General features: G+C 38.1%; 1 protein-coding gene across 1 annotated transcript in view; it reads right to left on the bottom strand.

The window, feature by feature from the left end:
- Positions 1-15,961, bottom strand: part of ARL4A (ADP-ribosylation factor-like 4A) — a 100,022-nt gene that overhangs the window by 13,295 nt on the left and 70,766 nt on the right. Inside the window, exon 3 of the mRNA XM_011983967.1 lies at positions 12,481-12,608. Coding sequence (XP_011839357.1) covers positions 12,481-12,608 — 128 coding nt within the window. The remainder of the gene's footprint in view (positions 1-12,480; positions 12,609-15,961) is intronic.

The raw sequence follows: 15,961 nt of genomic DNA on the forward strand, positions 1-15,961 counted from the left end.
CCTTAAAGGAATTCATTTTCCTATCACCACTGAGAATACTTTCTATCATGGAATGAAAGGCACTAAAATAAATTGGCAAAATGAAACCTCTCTGCATATGGTGTTTACTCAGAAGGGCGAGGTGCCAAAGAGACTGTCAGCCACAGCAAGTCGGACCTTTACTGGCACGATGTCATTTAAAGAGCTGCCCTGACAAACACTCAGCCTTCAGCGCCCATTAGATTCAGTGTGAAAGGTCTCCATTCACTTGCCAGCTGGCTTAGTAGACCATCATCTAAAGATGTGAACGGTTACAGCCCTGGCCTCGCTGCAACTGGAAACCAAAGAGACGATTAATTATGGATGGAATGCAGCCAGGCAAGGCTGCAATTGTAATCAAATGAGACCACACTGAGGAAAAATAACATTTTATCCTGCACTTGGTACCTCACAGATAGATTTATGACTACACTGCCAGTTGGAGATAAAGTAAAAATCAATCATATTATTCATATGAGTAACATAAGCAAGTACTGGCAAAACAAAAAATATGTTTCCTATGATTGTGTTGCAGATACTTCATTTATATACAGCTTTATTCAGCAGAATCACACATCCACAACTTTTTTTTCTTTTAATGAAAGTTGAGAAATACACTATCCACTGGCACTGTAATGAAGAGATCTGGGAACTTTCTGCATTCAAAGCCATCACTGCAAAACTATATTACAATATTTCCTGCTTTATTGCCTTGCTCATATTTTATTACAACTCTATTGCATATTGAAATGTAGAGCCTAGAAGCTACAGGATATCCACAGTCAACAAATAGAACAGCTTGTTCATTATGTCTATGAATAATCAAAAAGTTAAAAAGAATGCTAATTCTATGCAGTAAAAAGTTTAAAAACTTATGTTTCTTTTAAAGCACAATTGGAATGTCAAACTAGTTCTGTAAAAGAAGGAGCATCATTAACTTCACATTCCCTAAAAGAGCTGGTCATTGTTTGAAAGATTCGTTTATCAAACTAAATAGAAAAACTGCAATCACAGATTACAGGTTAATGGGGATGCATGTCTCTTGGACTAGAATCAGTTACAATCTAGCCAAGTCCTACTTCACTTAAAAAAAGAAAGAAAGAGAAGCCTTCAGTTGGTGTTGCACTTGTGGTATGCACTTATTCAATAGGAGCAAAACTGACATGTTCTTTTTTAAAGTCCCTTAAAATGTGACTGTTTTATGTAAAAGTTCAAGTAACTTCGGCAATTAAAATGACAATGTATACCTATTTAACCCAAAGATATGTAAAGTATCTGGAGTACTAAGATCTTCAAATTAACAGCCGAGGAGATTCTACACAGAAACAAGAGTGTGTCTGCCCAAATCTTCAATTCCACTTTATTTTCTACCTCTTTCTACCCTTTGCCAAACAATCTGTTTGATAAGTTGGGTGAACTGGAGGGGAGCCAGGGAATTCCAGCAAAAGAAGAGGGGATCTGGGAGGACCTGTGGCAGAATGCCACAGCAGGCTCAACTATTTATTCTACAATACTCTATTCAAACATTCACCACCCTCCTTACCCTACCAACCTCCAGCAGCAAAAGCCAGCTTATCCAGGTGACTGCAGCTTCTAGAAAGTCACATTTAATAATTGTGAATTGTTTAACCACCAAGAGATCTTCACAAGAAGTGCTACATTAGGCGGTGGTAATAGGAAGGGGCATGGATAGATGGTTTAAAAAATAACAACCAACAGACAAGCCAAAAGCAAGGCAATTTGCTTTGTAGGTATCTTAACATTTCTCACTCTGGAGAGGGCTGCAACTTCGGGTGTAGCTTCTAATGAAAAGTAAGCAAAAGATATTGATATAACAACAAGGGTTTCTTGCAAAGAAGTCTTTGTTGGTTTAGTGTAACCCAATTGATTTGGCCTTTCTTGGTTGCCTTGTTTCTCAGAATGAAGCAGTTAAACGCATTTGTTCACTTTAAATGTAGTGTTTTGCTTGGTTCATTTGAATTCAGGATGCATTAACAAGGACAACATAAAGAATTCCAGAAAGCAGATGCCTCAGAGATAGATGAGAAGGAGCACCATCCGCAGAATACCTACTAAATATAAATATTAGGGCGCCTATTAGCAATCATCTTGCAGAACCCCTCTGCCTGTGCGAGGCCCACTTGAAGGCGAATATTCACATAAAGGTAAACAAAGCAACAAATTGTTTTCTCGCAAACCGAATTCCTTCTTTCTGTGTAACAGAATGACAGAACATTTGGATCCAGTTACTCTACATTTTTTCCTAATGTAAAAAGCAAGACTGGGAAACAATTTTCAAACTCCTGAGGAATATGTATGAGTGAGTATGTGTGTAAAAATATGATGAGAGAAAAAAAATAAAACCATTATGCTAGAATGTGGTCTCTCAATTTCTGTCATAATTCAGCAGTCTGTCTTGCCTTTTGCAGAATATCTCTATCTTTCCTCAGATTGGGTTTTGTCCTCAACCACTACATGTTTCCTACCTGGGTCTATATATACATTTTTTTTATAATCCCAGAACCTATCACCTCCCTAGAGGCTTCTCCTCCTGCCCCAGGTAGAATTAAATAGCTCACTTATCTGCTTGTGACCCTATACTGGAATTATATTGTAATTGCATTCATGTCATTGAATATTTAGCTATTTCGGTGCATAGCGGGTGCCCCGCCCCTAGGCTTTCACCCATCCCACTACCTCCTACCCACAACAATTCTCAATTCCACTAAGACTTATTTGAGACCAGCAAGCACATCTTATCTGCCTTGGAATCTGAAGTACTATGTGCAGAGCCTGACATCTAACAGGTTCCCAATATAGTCAAACTCAATCAAATGTTAAGAGTTTAAAATGTATCAGAAGAAAAATTCCTATGTATATATAACCTCTTTTAAATTACATTGTTCCATCTTAGAAAATATATCTCAGAACATATTCTTCTTTTGATTTGTTTCTTTTCTTTTTTTTTTTTTTTAGAAAGGGTCTCACTCTGTTGTCTAGGCTAGAGTGCAGTGGCTCAATTACAGTCACTGCAGCCTCTAATTCATGGGCTCAAGTGATCCTCCTGCCTCAGCCTCTTGAGTAACTGGGACTACAGGCAAGTGCCATCAAAACATGTTTTAATTATCTACCCTTACTGTTCCTTCAGTATAGTTTTATAAAAACTGCTACCATTTACAGGGTCTCTAAATGATCAAAATTCATTCATATGTAACTCTAGTATCTGAAAAGTATCTGGAGAAGTATGATTTTCAAATCAATAGCCTAAAAATGTTACATAGAAACTCTAGTCTGTTTTCTGCTCAAACCTTCTGTACTACCCAACTTCTCCTCCTTTCTGTCAATTCCTGAGCTATCTGTATATGTAAGTGGGGAGATCACAGGGATGTCAGGGGAGTCCGGGTGAAAGAAGAGGAAACTACAGTGTACTAACTGCTATACTGTACTAAGAGCACTGTCTTTCGTGCTCTCTATACATTGTTTTAGTTAATCCCCAAGTGTAAGTATTAGTATCCCTGTTTTACCCATAAGGAAACTTGAGTCTCAGGGATTTTTTTTCAGCCACAGAAACTATTAAGCAGAAGGCTCACAATTAAAACATTTCATTTTTTGTTCTGATTTTAAGGACTGGGTGAATCTATGATTTCATATACAACTAAGCTGTCTTTAGTTAGCATATTTTTATTGCATTACTTTTCTTTTCATTAGTTGATGAAAAGTGTTTTTGATTTCATTTAAGTACTTATTGAGTCCCCATGTAATGGGAACACAATATCTGATTCATGTAACATGTCTTTTGAAACTTGCATAATGACCTAATCCCCCGAAACACATTACAGAAAAGTGGAACTACCATTATGTGCTTTGCTTTTCTACTAAAGGTATTTCAGAATGAAAATCCCAGGAACAGAGAAGAATATCTCTTACAAGTATACATTTAGGTCCCCAGCTGTGATTTGATTCCTGATTTAGTAATGCACATAAAAAGTGATTCAGATCAGTATACTTAGTCTATTTTAAATCATTTATTTTGAAAGTTAGCATAGAAATATTTGCAGCTTGATATACTAAAACAACATGTTTATTTTCTCACTAGTACATAATCATAGAGAACATTTGTAGGAAGATTTTTATATATTCTGTTTATATAACAAAGTATAATAGACTAGACAAAAGGGCACATCATACATGTGCCCTTATTATAGCTGCACAGATGATTAAAGAGAGCAAGTCTCTTTGTTTTTAGCTGGACCTACAGTAGCCTTACATTTTAAGCTGAAAAAGGAAACTCTGCCTGTGCCTTGGCCTCTTACTGTCACTCTTACCTCTTACCCTTTCCACGTAATGTTTCTCTTCCTGGAATACTCTTTTCTACCTTCTTACCATTATCATCTGGCTACTTCTTCCTGGCTTTTTCACTCAACCTAAAACAAACTTCTTTCCAGGGATTCTTAACTTGGGATCTACAGATAGAATTCCTTATATACAGTTCCTTATAGTCAGTTTCTCTTTATATTGTTATGCATTTTATTTCATGTATTTAATTTTTTTTCTCATAAGGGGCTCATGCTATAAAAGAGATTAAGGGAGTTCCTCCTTCAAGGTCCTGTCATACCCTGGTCTCATTCCTAGATCAAAACACTCTGTTGTTGTTTTTTGCCTCTGAAGGGTAAATACATCAAGGCAGGGAAGCAGGAATACCCACACTGTATTTCCTCTACCCATGTGCTACTGGTACACAGAAAGGGAACAAAAGATATTTAAGGAAAGAATGGATGTAAGACAGGATGGATGAATTATATCAACTCGAAATAGTAATCTTAGCCATTTTTTGCTGCCCAGTAGCTCCATTTGACAGTTATAGATGAACACAAATGGGTTAAGTTATGATTAAACAGTATCTGATAGAGAAAATCTTTCAAATATTGGATTTAATGAAGAGAGCACTTTATATTGTGATGAACAGATTAAAGACCCCAAAGATGTTCTGCCTGACTACGTATTATTGCATCTCTTTACTTCCAAACTGTAGGTTCTCTCCCATTCAGGCCATTTCTAGCTCTGGAAAGGATGTATATAAGAGGCCAAATTTGTAGACTCCAATTCTTGGTGATGACTGTTTTCCCAATAACCGAATGAGGATGAGAACCCAAATCTGCCTACTTTACAGCTAATGATTTTCCTGCTTAGAATGGGAGTTTGGCTGCTGGGAAAATAGAAGTCATCAAAAGCAGATGGTTGTAAAACCATCTTGATGCCAATCAGTGCAGTGATTCTCAAGCATCTGATTTGGGCCTGGATCTTCTTCAAAAAATTTCCTTGTGATTATGTCACCTCGTGGCCCAAAAATTTATTATGAGATGAAAACGTTGCTGGAGGCAGAGAACCTACTTCAGTGCTGGACACATAGTAGGATCCCAGTTAAATGTTGCTCTCTTCCTTTAACTTTCTACCTAAACTATGATTGGCCTTAATTTCCAGATAGTATACTTGCAAAACAATAGGATGGGTTGCCTCACACTTCCACATATTACAAGTTTAAATGTCAATTCTTTCCTAAACCTCTTCATGATTATTTTCAAACAGTTTTTGTTTACTCTTTTCTAGTCCCTAATTTCATTGACTCTAATTCACCATCAACCATCAGACATACCCTTATTGTATGTACAAAGAAAATTACCACTTAAAGTAGGACAAATCTGTTATAAGTTGCATCCCAGTTAAAACATGTAAAAATGTGAGAGATGTGCTTCTTAGACTCATTTTAATGTTGTGTCTATGGTACTCATCTGCAGAACTAATCTCTCCTTGGACCTGAGAAGGATAGCCTCCCAGGCACTTCCAGCAACCCTACCTCCCAGCTGCTGGGTAAAGCAATTTGTAGCCCAAAGATAGTCTTGGAAGAGGGCTGCTGGTAACAGCTGTTAGTGGCAAAACTATGAGCAAAGAAGCTGAGCAACGGGTGTTTATACCCAGTAAAGGAGATCCAGAGCCTCTGGGGGGAGCCCCAAAATTATCCACTACTGGACATATTTGATATATGATTAAAACAGGAAGGTTAGTTTTAATGTGTGGGCTTTGGAATCAGATTTATCCCATCATCACCACATTTCATGAATCTAGGATAAACTTGAGTATACTTTGATCTAAAACAAAGATCATTTCATGAACTCCCAGAGAATTTTTCAATAACTTGTTTTAGAAGTTTGTATTAACACATCAACTGTATGTAACTTATTGCAATGTTTGCAAATTAATGTTACCTTTTGCATTCATAATTAATGTACATCTTTAATGAACATTATAGAAGTATTCAGATTACATCTAGAATAATTGATTTTGATGTCTTGCTATAGTTCCAGATGCAATAACCTGCCTTGCTCCTACAGACTAGCTGGACAATTTATGTCACAGAGCTCAAATCTGAGTAACTATTAAAATTCTGAGAATCTGCTATGAATATTTTTAAACTTGAAGGATGTAGAAATTATTTCTGTTCATTACTAAGAGATGCTTGGGATTTGGCATTAGAACCTCTATTATTAAAGATTGTCTTTTCTAGAATGGTATTACTGGATATGCCTATAACCCACTATCCTCAGATTAGGATGTAGCAAGATTAAAAACAGAAAAATGTGTGGAGTTAGTTCCAAAGACACATAGTTATATTGGATCCAAGAGACAAAGGAAGAATCAAGAAGCAAATCCAAGATCAGTCACAGTGTCAGGCTAGAAGATGCCAACTAATAAATGGATATGTAAGTTCCTGAGTTAGAGAAAACCAGATAAAAGCCAGCGGCAAATGTAGAAACAGGCAATGGGGGTACAAGGAGAACATGGACCTTAATTCTAGCAGAGAGTACCTTGCTGGCCTATGGTTCCTTTAAAAATGTTAAGGACACACATATTCAGTTTTACAAAGGGAGGAAAAGAATTGGAAGGCGCTGCCTGTGCTAGGATATGACAATTTTCATACTTAATTGGAACACCACATTGTTTCATGTGAAGTTTGTATTTCTCTTATCTATAAAACATGGTGATTCAGGATCCTATCAGTGCAATTTTACAGAAACACACTCAACCTGGTATGCAAGAGCCCAGTCAATTTCCCTGAGAAATCTCCAATTAAAGAGTTGAGCCCTATTTAAACTTTGACTTCTTGTGGTTTTTCTTTAGTTTAATACCGTTATTAAACATCATCTATTGAATAGCCCAGGGAAGAATTTTCAATAAGTGCGAAGGAGAATGTAGGTCATTGTCATCTCAGTTTCTCAATGATTCCATTATTTGACATTTACTTATGCCCTTTGAATGACAACAGTCATGCCAGCTGCTGCTTGAAGGGGAATTTTCCAGCAGCACTTAAATAGGCTGTTTATATTCATTAGCTATTTGTTAGAATTCACTCTGAACAGACGTGGAGGCTGTCATTCATTGAATTCTAGAATAGTCCTATTACTGTTTTGTGGTTTTAACTTCTGCTAAGCTATTTCTTTTTTGGTTAATTCCTTCGACATTTAAATTTTTAATTGATATTCCCAACATGTTTTAACACATCAGTTTAAGTTTAATGTTTCTACATTTTCAATCCTAAATTTATAACTACCAAATATTTGCAACCCATTTTTACTATGCATTCTAGTTCAAGAAGACAAATCAAATGAATGACAGGCAAATTGCTTAACTAGGATTAATATCAAATTTGAATGACTTTGTTGATGTTGTACAGAAGTTGTTTATTATCTTTCCTTTGCATCTAAAACGGCAAACTCTCAGACATAATACTTGAACACTAGAATGGGATAATTAGTTAACAATTTCCCTATATAACATATGCCATTTGCAATTTTTTAAAAATGTAACACAATCTATATTGAGTGATTTTTTTATCATTTAGATGATAAATCAGCTGGGAGCGGTGGCTCACACATGCAATCCCTGCACTTTGGGAAGCTGAGGCAGGCAGATCACAAGATCAGGAGTTCAAAACCAGTCTGGACAACATGGTGAAGCCCCGTCTCTACTAAAAATACAAAAAAAAATTAGCCGGGTGTGGTGGCACATGCCTATAATGCCAGCTACTCAGGAGGCAGGAGAATCCCTTGAACCCAGGAGGCGGAGGTTGCAGTGAGCTGAGATCGCACCATTGCACTCCAGCCTGAGCAACAGAGCGAGACTCCATCTCAAAAAAAAAAAAAAAAAAAGATATATCTTCTATCACTGCACAGAAAACAATGCGGCAGTGACTAATAATAGAGATTTCTACTAAAAGCATGAAAGTTAACATACAGTCTTCTATATGGAGCTGTGTGGATTGCAGACTTCAAAAAGGTAGTCTCCCATCTTTGGAGGATCCACTGATGTTAAGGTTGAGTCTGACTCTAACAAATAAAAAATTAATTGGAAAATAGAGAAAAATATATTTCCAATACCAGGGGGAAGCATATTAATCACACAATTCCCTACAAGAATTCCTGGTCCATAAACCTCAATATTGCTTTAGAGAACTCCTTCCCAACCCTTCACTCCATTTACAATTGTATTCACATTCTTAAATAAAAAAATATATTTGCAAATGTATCAATTTTAAATATTGTTCTGACTATATAATGTATGCAATACATGAATTAGGTGTTTTGTTAAGCTAGTTTTCCATGGCATATAATTAATACATGCCTTCTTGTTTCTAAACATAGTATCTATTATTTACTGTGTGCTTATTATATTTAGGGATTTGCTAGGTGTGTACCGTCCTTCCAAATTCTTTCCCAATTCAGAGTCTTTGTGGTTTTCTCAGCTTGGGATGCTCTTCCTCAACTATGATTAGCTGTCTCTGACTGAATAACTCCCTTGCAAGTTTTAGCCTTTCTTAACAATATATCAAAAAGTAGAACTCTCAGTCCTGTCTGTAACTATCACATCAACATTTTTATTTCTTTCAAAGCACTCTTGCAAATCTATAATTCGTTTACCTATTTATTTATTTTTAGACAGAGTCTGACTCTGTCGCCCAGGCTGGAGTGCAGTGGCATGATCTCAGCTCGCTGCAACCTCTGCCTCCCGGGTTCAAGCGATTCTTTTGCCTCAGCCTCTGGAGTAGCTGGGATTACAGGTGCCCACCACTGCACCCAGATAATTTTTGTATTTTTAGTAGAGACGGGGTTTCACAGTTTACTCATTTATTTGTTAACTTGTTTATGTCTATCTTCCCATACACACAATAGATATATTATGAGAGCAGAAACTTTGTCTTAGATACCTCTGAACTCTGAACCCCTTACCCTGGTATAATAAATGCTCACAAAATATAGATTGTGCAAATGTGTGAATGTTTTATAAACATTATCTCATTTAATCCTCCAAACAATCCCACATGATCATCTCAAAGGAATGAGGCTCAAAGGAGTTAAGAATCTTGTTTGAGGTCAGGTGAGCGGTCAGGCTAAAGCCATACCCTAAATCGTTATGGGGTTTTTTTGTTTGTTTTTTGTTTTTGCTTCTTGTACTAATTTCACTTAACAGTATTATCAGTTTCCCAGCACATGCATTAGAAATTTGAAATCCACTCCAGTTCTTTTTTTATACCCTGACGAAACAATTGGTTACCAAGCTCATCTATCTTCCAGATCTTCTTATCCCCTCCCCTCCATGCTGTCTACACTGCCCTACTTTTGACCCTCATCATCATGAATCAATATTGCCTCTTTGCCCCCTAACTGGTCTCCCTTCTATTACAGACTTCCTCTGCTCCTAACACTTAAATTAGGACAATGGTACAGATTTATCCCTTCTTTTACTGAGATCACTCAGTGGGTTCTCTACCTTTAGGATAAAATTTCCACTTGTTAACTTTGCATAAAGGCATTTGAGGACCTGGCTTCTGCCTTCTTCAAGCTCATGCCCATTATCCTTAAGTTAAGCCCAATGTTCAGCGCCTGAAACATTGGCATTCTTCCATGTTCCTGTGTTTTTAAATGTGTTTCCTCTCTCTGAATGTGTTTCCCCACTTGATTGCCTTATTCACATCTAATCATCCTTCAAGACTGAGAACAGGCCGGGCACCGTGGCTCACACCTGTAATCCTAGCACTTTGGGAGGCCGAGCCAGGTGAATCATGAGGTCAAGAGATCAAGACCATCCTGGCTAACAAGGTAAAACCCTGTCTCTGATAAAAATACAAAAAATTAGCCAGGCATGGTGGCGCATGCCTGTGGTCCCAGCTACCTGGGCAGCTGAGGCAGGAGAATCACTTGAACCTGGGAGGCAGAGGTTGCAGTGAGCTGAGATCGCGCCACTGCACTCCAGCCTGAGTGACAGAGCAAGACTCCATCTCAAAAACAAACAAACAAACAAAAACAACAAACTGAGAACACACATATCTCTGTGGAGGCCTTACCCGATCTAGCCCCCATATGACAGGCACCACTGAGCTGAGTCACATGCCCCTGCTCTGGACACCCATAAAACCCAGGACAGTCCTCAACATTATGAGATATTACAGAGTACAGTAACTGTCACATTTTGTTGTCTGTGTTTTTCTTTAGTTTTATATTATCTTTTTTTTTAAGTTGGCAGCCCTTTATGGACTCCTTGAGGGCATGTTCCTGGCATAGTACTTGGTATATTATTCAGAAGTTATTTTTGAAAGAATGCATCAAAGAGTGGATATGTTTCTGAACATGATTACAGTTAAGCTCAATAACGAAAAGAAAGTGAAATATGAACTGTATGATGAAGTTATTAAATAGTGTCAATAGTTTTGCCTAGGAAGCAGAGAGTACTCTGTTTCTGACTGTGATGCTGGACTCTTGAGGGAGACGGTGATTGCTCTTCACTATACCCATCCAGCCCCCAAAGGGCCTTAAAAATACTGTGCTTAGTGCCTTGGAAGATACAAGAATAAATAAGACAGCCTGCTGTATAGGATTTTGCAAACCAACAGGAGAGACATCGCTCTCCAAAGGACTTTATAGGAACCGCCTGACTTCCTTTTACCCAAGATATATGACCCATACATTTACTGAAAATCATTTCATCTGGTCTTTATTTTCAGCTAGCAAATTGCCTTGAAATGCCAAATTGCCTCTCCGTTGATTCCATTTATTTGTCCTAAAACTCTCTCTTCTTGAAGCCTAATTTAAGGATTTTATAATGTGAAAAGCACTTCCATATTCATAAATTCAGTGGCTACTTAAATGTATGCTTTAACTTTTAAAAATTGTATTGTAATAAACCTCTGGATTTGAGCCTTCCGGAGAAATAACTATTCAGTTACACTCATCAAATCCTATTTTGCAGATTTCACAGATGCATAATGCTATATATAACTTTCAAACGGGGATTCCTAGAGAGCAAGGGCAGTGACAAGCTGGCTGAACTGCTCAGGGGACACAGAACTGAAAATAAAAAGCAAGGTGGAATTTTTTTTTTCTCATGGGCCTTGAAGAATTATTTTGCTTTGCCTTTGTCCAAGTTTCCATGGAAACTCCTCTCCTGGAAATGTGCAGTTCTTCAGAGCCCTCATCCTGAATGTAAGCAGAAGACAAACCTGGAGCTGTAATCTATTTCAGTGCTGCCATGAGTTGCAGAAATCAAGGAATAATTGTTAAATTCATAAAGAAGTTTGTCAACATGAAAATGAGCATAATGAGCAAATACTGAGTTAGATGATATCTTTAATCTTCCTTCTGCCTTTAGGCAAATATAATATAGGGATATATAGTTTCTTATTGTATATGTGAAATAGTGAACAGTACAATAGTAGTGAGATGCAAAGGTCCCGATAATCAGTCTAGATCTTTATTCTATCCATTTAAGTGAAAGTAAAAGAAAAGTTTGCAAAATAATATAAGATATAAGCAGACTGAGAAATTACTGTTTCATTTACAAGAAACAACTCAGGAGCCGGGCGTGGTGGCTCAGGCCTGTAATCCCAGCACTTTGGGAGGCTGAGGCGGGCGGATCACAAGGTCAGGGAATCGAGACCATCCTGGCTAACAAGGTGAGACCCGGTCTGTACTAAAGATACAAAAAAATTAGCCGGGCGTGGTGGCGGGCGCCTGTAGTCCCAGCTACTCAGGAGTCTGAGGCAGGAGAATGGCATGAACCCGGGAGGCAGAGCTTGCAGTGAGCCGAGATCGCGCCACTGCACTGCAGCCTGGGTGACAGAGCGAGACTCCATCCCAAAAAGAAACATCTCAGGGAAAACTCCATTTTAAATACAAATATAAGTAGTTGGGATTATGCCTTTAGTTTAGAAGGAGCTTAGTGTTGATTAAGAAGGCTTATGCCACATATGAGTAGCATCTAGGAAGTATTATGAGAGCACTATGCCAGTAATATCGTGTATTATAAGAGAGGTACAGAAATTCTCAAAACTCACAGAGGAACAGAGTAAGGAAAAGAAAACTTTAAAGTTTCTGGGTGGGAGAAGAAAAAGAAGCAATGCTTATAATAGCTTACGATAGCGTAGTACACACCATGTACTGCTCTGGTTTCCGCAGGTCAGCATCGCTGAAAGATGTGCTGGAGGGGCAGACAGCATGGTAAATAGGAGAAACGTGGTCCTTTCCCTCAGGAAGCCTATCTCCCTGCAGAAGGCAGAGGAGACAAACAGTAAAGGGTTAATTTTATAATCATTGCATTTCAAACTGTAAAATGTGCTATAAAAGGAGGCAAATGATTCTATGAGGGAATGTAAGGAGGGAATCTAACTTTACATACATATCTTTCGTTCTCACATGAGCCCTTGCATTAGATGCTGTACTCCTGTTTTTCAGATGACAGAGGCATAGAAGAAATAAGATATTTCTCCCAAGGTCAATCAGGAACTAAATATTAGACCTAAGTGTTGGTCCAGTGTCAGTGTGTCAGGGTTTATGGTCTCTTTCCTATGCCACATGATTTGTGAAGTAGCTATCTCAATTTTATTCTAAATTCTGAATTTAAGAATCAGAGAGAGCTGGAATATATTTGTCAGGAGATACTAGAATTTTTGTGGTGTCTAGATTGCTCTGAATTATTTTCTTTTTTCTTTTTTCTTTTTTCTTTTTGAGACAGAGTCTCGCTCTGTCGCCCAAGCTGGAGTGCAGTGGCCAGATCTCAGCTCACTGCAAGCTCCGCCTCCCGGGTTCACGCCATTCTCCTGTCTCAGCCTCCCGAGTAGCTGGGACTACAGGCGCCCGCCACCTCGCCCGGCTTTTTTTTTTTTTTTTTTTTTGTATTTTTTAGTAGACACGGGTTTCACGGGATTAGCCAGGATGGTCTCGATCTCCTGACCTCGTGATCTGCCCGTCTCGGCCTCCCAAAGTGCTGGGATTACAGGCTTGAGCCACCGCGCCCAGCCGCTCTGAATTATTTTCTTCGTAAGCACTGGGATATTACCTCTTAAGAAATCCTTTGGAATTGGCTTTTCTATCCTAATGAGTCATTCAAATATTTGTGAATTTGCCCATCTGAAACATAGATACATCCCTGGTAAGGAATCTGAAAGCCAACCAAATGTCTGGGCTGGGATCTCACTCAGCACATTGATGTCACTAAACTAGTGTGTACATCTGGAGGCTAAGGGTGCTGTACACCCAGCCTGAATTCAAATCGTACCTAACTTACCACTGCCTCCTCTCATTCACTTTATTATCTTGGTACATGTCTGTCTCTCTAATTCAACTATAAACAACTTTAAAGATATAAGGTATTTATTTTTGTGCCATAGTGACAGTCATAGTTCTCTGTTACTATAGATGTTTAATTGCTAAACTAAAAAATTCTCCTTCTAATATTTGATAATAATAGTTTTATTAAATGTCATTTTAACTTGAAGTCCACTAAAAGATTTATATTATCAAATAATGTTGAACATATTTTTCCAGGAGCCTCATTTTTTAAATTTACTTTAATAATAGAGATGGGGTCTTGCTATGTCGCCCAGACTGGTCTTTAACTCCTGGGGTCAAACAGTCCTCCCACCTCAGGCTCCCAAAATGCTAAGATTACATGCATTAAGCCACCACGCCCTGCCCAGGAATCTCATTTTTTAAGAAGTTTGTTAGTGACTGTTAAGATGACATTATTCTGAGGTCTGGTTTAACATGAGTCGAACTTCCTTCTTCACAAAAAGATGAAGAAAGGGATGAAATATCAATCACTCTGATACTATCCCTACCCCACCTAGTTCTTTGGAAATAAAGGCTGTTGTAACTTCTAGCTTAGTTGTTCGGCCAGTTTCCTTCTCCTTTCCCAGAACTATAGGCTTTGTAACCTTAGAGGGTCCCTGTTATGTGCCACTGTAAACAATAAAGAACGGCTTATGGGCTTTGTCTTTAGAATATACTTTCGAATCCACTCCAGTGAAACATGGTGCAAAACACCTTGGAAACACCATGTGGCAATGTCCACAAAACATCTTCCTAATGAAAGAGTGCTCCCAATACCCAGATTTCCCAAACAATGGGAGTGGAGGGGTGCCATGACCTTGCCATTTGAGGAAAAATGGGCACTGTAAGAATACAAACTCTGCCTCTTTTCTTCAGATCCTCTTAGTTCAATTCAGTTCAAACATTTACTAAGCACCTAGTATATGCCACTTGTGGTAAGAGATGCTGTCTATATAAAAGGTGAATAGAGGTACATACTCTGCCCTTAAGTGGGAGGGAGCCAGACACAGTAATGGATCCTACAGTTTCAGAGGAATGAGATCTCTCCTCCCATACCTTCCACCCATTCACTCCCCGTAAGCACAGACAAGAGCTCTTTTCCCCAAAGCAATTCAAGTAGAATAGATTACATAGAGCTTTAATAATGTATAGACACTGCAATGACTGACTGCCTTCGACTCATAATCTTCTTCATCCCATACATATTTTCTGAAAATATCCCATATTCTTCAAATTTATCCAGCCCAACATTTAACTGTGGACCAGAAGTAAACAAGGATTCTTCCTTCTTGGCCTCTTATCCCTAGGGACGAACATTAGGAATACAATGAAGATTCTCCAATTCTTTTAAATTTTTCTTTCGAAATCCTGGAAATTCCACACAAAGGTACTTTGACACCTTTTTTCCCAATACTGTCAAAATCCATCTTTTATTTTGTCCTTCTATTAATTTTTATGTGACTCTGTATTCTAATACGTCCTAATGCATGTTATTTATAACACTAATTCAAAGGACATTTCAGGAAAGAAAGGTGGTCGTTGAAAAGAGAGTTCTGTGATCAAATACATTTGGAAAAGCCCACATACTACCTATCTTTAAGAGAGTCATATATATATTAATATGAAGTCGCTGTGAAGTCTTGCAATATAGAAATGTAATTAACTTTACCCAGCAGTTCCTTGACTCACTTGGTCAAAATATTACTTGCTGCTAAAACTTATTAATACCTTGATAAATTTGTTTTCATAGAAACATTTAGAAAACACTGTTGTAAATTAATATCTTTGGAATTATTTGGCTAACAACAGAAGACTTCCATTCTCTAGAAATAAGATCATATAATTCATTCATTCAACATTATTTGTTGAGCATCTATTATGGGCTAAGCACTTAACACCTACTTGTTAGTTTAAATGTCTTCCAAGCCTCAGGGATCAATTAAACCTCTAAGTATGTGAAATAAAAAGAATCTCCATAGAGCTCCATAAGTGTACCTAAAATGCCTTGTGTTATTACCACTATTATGATAATATTCACTCTAGAAACAAACCAATTGTATTTATTTCTTTTTCTTTTTCTTTTTTTTTTGTTTTTGAGACAGTCTCGCTCTGTCACCCAGGCTGTAGTGCAGCGGCCGGATCTCAGCTCACTGCAAGCTCTGCCTCCTGGGTTCACGCCATTCTCCTGTCTCAGCCTCCCGAGTAGCTGGGACTACAGGCGCCCGCCACCTCGCCCGGCTAGTTTTTTGTATTTTTTTAGTAGAGACGGGGTTTCACCATGTTAGCCA

This window comes from Mandrillus leucophaeus, unplaced genomic scaffold, assembly GCF_000951045.1.
Source record: "Mandrillus leucophaeus isolate KB7577 unplaced genomic scaffold, Mleu.le_1.0 Scaffold258, whole genome shotgun sequence".
NCBI lineage: Eukaryota > Metazoa > Chordata > Mammalia > Primates > Cercopithecidae > Mandrillus > Mandrillus leucophaeus.